This window comes from Falco cherrug, chromosome 6, assembly GCF_023634085.1.
Source record: "Falco cherrug isolate bFalChe1 chromosome 6, bFalChe1.pri, whole genome shotgun sequence".
NCBI lineage: Eukaryota > Metazoa > Chordata > Aves > Falconiformes > Falconidae > Falco > Falco cherrug.
Window position 1 is genome coordinate 27,669,476 of NC_073702.1, and position 4,487 is coordinate 27,673,962.

At 49.0% G+C, this 4,487-nt stretch overlaps 1 protein-coding gene across 1 annotated transcript; it reads left to right on the plus strand.

The window, feature by feature from the left end:
• Positions 1 to 951: 951 nt before the first annotated feature.
• Positions 952 to 3,011, plus strand: ID2 (inhibitor of DNA binding 2). The gene is made up of 3 exons (XM_005432228.4): positions 952 to 1,403; positions 1,633 to 1,697; positions 2,379 to 3,011. Exons 1-2 carry the CDS (start codon positions 1,056 to 1,058, stop codon positions 1,687 to 1,689), a joined length of 405 nt encoding a protein of 134 aa, XP_005432285.1. The 5' UTR covers positions 952 to 1,055; the 3' UTR covers positions 1,690 to 1,697; positions 2,379 to 3,011.
• The last annotated feature ends 1,476 nt before the right edge of the window (positions 3,012 to 4,487 follow it).

Consider the following 4,487-nt stretch of genomic DNA (forward strand, 5'->3'; position numbering starts at 1 on the left):
AAACAAAAAAACCACCAAACAACACCAACCCAACTTTTTCCTCTGGAATGTTTCTGGAAGATGTTTCATTGGCTGCAACCAAAAGCTGCAAAAAGTACAGCTTGTAGTAAGTATTTGCATTTGTCACCAGAAACAATCTATGCATAATTAATGACAGTACCGTGTCACAAGCACTGATAGGGTGCAGATGAGCAGCCTTTCAAGGGCAATCCATGTAAATGCACTTCCAATACACACATTTGCTTGATGATCTCCAATTAATAGCATCATCTAAAATAGCCCTGTCCTCACTATGCACGGAGCTAGCACTGCCGCCTGACCCCATCAGGGCTCTCGGTGTCCTGTCCTCACCGGGGCAGAAAGCTGCAGTCGAATCTATAGGTTTATTTGTCGTTATTCTCGACATTCTATCTGCAGCCTACCAGCGCTCCGCCGCTGACCCGACCACTGATTTACGCTGCCCTGTATTTAAGGAGGTACGTGCAAAAACCACTCGATGCTCCAATTCACAGTGACCCTCGGCAAGGCTCAGCCCCCGCCGGCACCTCGGTGCCGCCTCAGCCGGCTGTCCCGCGCCCCTCACCCTGGTAGCTATTGCGCGCTTACGGAGAGGGGCACAGCGGGGAGGGGGCGAGGGCAGGAGCGCCGCCCTGACTCCCCGGTGCCCGCACGGCGCTACCCGCCCCGCCGCGCTGCGGGCCCCGCGCCTTCACGAGGCGGGCCGGGCGCCAGCGGGCCGCGCACTATTTACTCCCTCAGCTGTGCGGCGTGGCCACGCCCCCTCCCGGGATTGGCTCTGCGGGCGGAAGGCCCGCGCGGCCCCCGCGCCGCCCGCCCCACCAGTGAGGGCGCCCCGGGGTGATGGACGTGCCGGCGGCCACCAATGGCAGCGAGCGCGGGCCGGCCTCGGCGGCGGCGGCGGCGGCAGTATAAGAGCAGGCCGCGCAGCCCCGCGCCTCAGTGCGAGCTCCGGCAGCGCGCAGAGGGGGAGGGCAGCGCCAGCGCTCCGCAGGCTTCCCGTCCGCCGGAACCGCGCTCCACGCCCGCTTCCCAGCATGAAAGCCTTCAGCCCGGTGCGGTCCGTCAGGAAAAACGGCCTGTCGGAGCACAACCTGGGCATCTCCCGGAGCAAAACCCCCGTGGATGATCCCATGAGCCTGCTGTACAACATGAACGACTGCTACTCTAAGCTGAAAGAGCTGGTGCCCAGCATCCCGCAGAACAAGAAAGTGAGCAAGATGGAAATCCTGCAGCACGTTATCGACTACATCCTGGACCTGCAGATCGCCTTGGACTCGCACCCCAGCATCGTCAGCCTCCACCACCAGAGACCCGGGCAGAACCCTTCCTCCAGAACTCCTCTGACCACCCTAAACACAGACATCAGCATCCTCTCGCTACAGGTAAGTGCTTCCCCTGGCTCCCCGCTGACCTGCGTGTGTGTGGGGGTAAGTCGGTATTTGCGACGCCTGGAGCGCGGTGGCCACGGAGGGGCCGGTGCTGGCCGCCTCGCCCCGCCGCCGGGGTCTGTAGCCGGGCGTGCGGCGGGAGAAGCGCTTCGAGGCCCGGGACGGCTCTCCCCCAACCCCCCGGCCACCTCGCCCTTACCCCCGTGTTGTTTGCTTCTCGCAGGCGTCCGAGTTCCCCTCAGAGCTCATGTCGAGCGACAGCAAAGCACTTTGTGGCTGAATCAAACGGTGAGTGCAGCGCATCTTGTTTCTAAACTTGGGGTAAAAAGTGCCTCCCCGGGGAATGGGAGGGCGTCGTGGTTACTGCTTAAAAATCGATCCTGAAAGTTGATCAGGACATGCCTCCATAATCGGTAAGAAATTAAGACTTACAAACTGCATCTTAGAGTCCAAAGTGTACTTTGTTACTAAGGTTCATCAGGCAGCGCAGGCTGCTGTGATACAAGTCGCTGCTTAATGCAAATGCTCTCGTTATCTGTTCGTGGAGTCATAACTTCCTGGGCCAGAGTGACTGATTGAGTTGGGAATCTTGGCACAATTCCTTAAATTCTGTGATGTGGGATTGTCTGCGCTATCAGTTAAATAAGTGACTGCTTTTAATCATATAATTGCTGTAAGAGGCAGACTGGCGCCTCTGAGCGCTGTATTTACAGAGATCTAAACAGAGATTGGACTGAGAATCCTCCTTCTACCCTTTTCCCTTGAGTGTGTGTTATTTTAATGTTCAATTTGTGCTCTTGAGAGCGAGTGTGTGAGCGTGTATGTGTTGCATCTGGACGCCAGGGTTTGCCCAATCTCTGAGTGTTTGGTTAAATGTTCAAACTGTGGCTTCCTCTCTGGCGCCAGGCTGTCCGGATCTCTGCCCTGTTAGCATTCTCCTAAATATGCCTCTTTTTCAATCTCTTGCAGGTGTTCCACTGATGAGATTTTTTTTTTTGCACAAGAAAATATCTACAGGATTCTTTTTTGAGGTGCTGAATTTATTTTTCAGCTGTATCTGGAGGGGGAAATCCACATCTAACTAAAAGGACCTTTTAAAATTAATAAAGAAGAAAAAAATTCAAGATTGATCTTTATCCCCACCCCATTCTTCAACTTGGACTGAACCTAGTTATTTATGAAGACTCTTAAATACCCTTTCCCTAGTTGGAAGGCTTCCTTTATATACTATTCCCAACGTGGGGAGCAAAACAAAAATCTCACAAGGAGTTGCCCATTTTAAAGCAGACTTTGCCTTTTTTTTCCAAAGGTGGAGCGTGAGTACCAGAAGGATTCAGTGTTCAGTTTTTTAGGAAAGTCTGGTCAGAAATTACCTTTTTGACACAAACCTACGACTGAATGCTGTGTATATATTTATATATAAATATATATATATGAGTGAAACCTTGTGAACTCTTTAATTAGAGTTTTCTTGTATAGTGGCAGAAATACACATTTCTGCAAAAAGTGTAATGATGTACTTAATCATGCTAAACTTTTTATAAAAGTTTAGTTGTAAACTTAACCCTTTTTATACAAAATAAATCAAGTGTGTTTATTGAACTGATTGCTTCTTTATTCTTTGGGGACCAACTGTTTGCTGGCTTTGACTTGTGCTGTGTTTTTTTTTTTAAATACTTATACATTCTGTTACGACTTTACCAAGTAAAAATTCAAGTATGTAGAGAATATAAAGAATAAAATTATGTGAAGTGAATAATAATTCTTGTAACTTGGAAAATCTTATTTGAGTGTATATTCTAAACTTGTAAGTGATCTGTCTGTAAACAGTGTGAAAGGAACTAGAAAAGGAATTTATTACAGAGGCAATGCTATTGACAAAGTGTTTGGAAACATACAAAAGCAGTTAATCCCGAGGCATTCCCATGGACTATTGCCTTTTTTTTTTCCTTCTTCTTCCCTCCCACCCTTATGGATGATTCAGTTCTCAGTAGTAATGGCCCAGATCTGTTAATTTGTGTTTAGAATAATCGCTCAGAATTAAGGGTTGTGGGTAGTTATTAGTCCCCCAACTATTAAGTTTCTCTAAAAAGGCTTTGAATGTAAGAGTTGGTGATGCGTTAACATGGGATCTAGAATGATGAAGTGACTGTTGCCTTTCCACACTGGAATTTTCATGCTTCCATGCAGTATTTCAATGAAATGGGGTTTCTAATCAGTTGCAGCAGCTTTTCTCTATGACTAAGATACTGAGAATTGAGCTAAATCGCTGTTGTGTTACTGATTAAACTTTGGCTGCTCCTAAAGGGACTCTTTCTCCATAAGAATTAAATTAAGTTTGAAATAGGAGTCTAAATTCCTGAACGCCAGTAACAGTTTATTTCTTTCTCCCTTTGCCCTCAGAAGCTATGCAATATCCCTTACTCTTATTCAAGTGACACTTACTGTAGCCTTTGAAGGCACTATTACTGTTCATTAGGTCTGTTTAATTGTCATAAGACAGTGGATGGGGGAACGGTGCCTTATCAGATGACATTCTAATTTAAGCTCACTTATGAACTTGCCTGAAATGGGAAGTTTTGAGTCTTATATATGAATTGAGAAGAATCACTTGCAACGGGAGGAGAGGAAACTTGACTGATGCTTTGGGTAAGTACAGCTCTCTGGCAGGCACTACACTTGGGACCTGAGGGAGCACATTTAAGGGTTCTGTCCTCTGGGGACTCTTAGAGTGAAAGGCAGGAGCCTCACCTGGCGCCAGTAACACTTTCACCAGCAAACAGGTGGGTGGGTGGTGCTCTGGGGCTGCAGCAGCTGCCCTTCCTTGCCCTTGACACCAAATCCATTCACGTAGGCTGAGAGAAAGCCAGCTCTGATCTCTTAATACAGAAGCTGCCCTGCCCAAGCAGAAGCACACTCTCTCAGAGGATCAGTGCAATCAGAAGACAAGAAGGGTTAGCGAAAGCTGGGACGGGGAGGGGTGGGGCACGGCACACGCGGGACAGAGCTGATCTGCTTCCCACCGTGCCCCCCCAGCAGAGATTAAGGGTCTCTCCCCCCTCAGCGAACACACGCTGG

What these genes read in the sequence shown, in the direction of transcription:
- ID2 (XM_005432228.4), top strand. Translation starts at nt 1,056, where the DNA reads ATGAAAGCCTTCAGCCCGGTGCGGTCCGTCAGGAAAAACGGCCTGTCG. An exon ending in TCAGCATCCTCTCGCTACAG is followed by an intron (nt 1,404 to 1,632) that starts GTAAGTGCTTCC and finishes TGCTTCTCGCAG; the next exon opens with GCGTCCGAGTTCCCCTCAGA.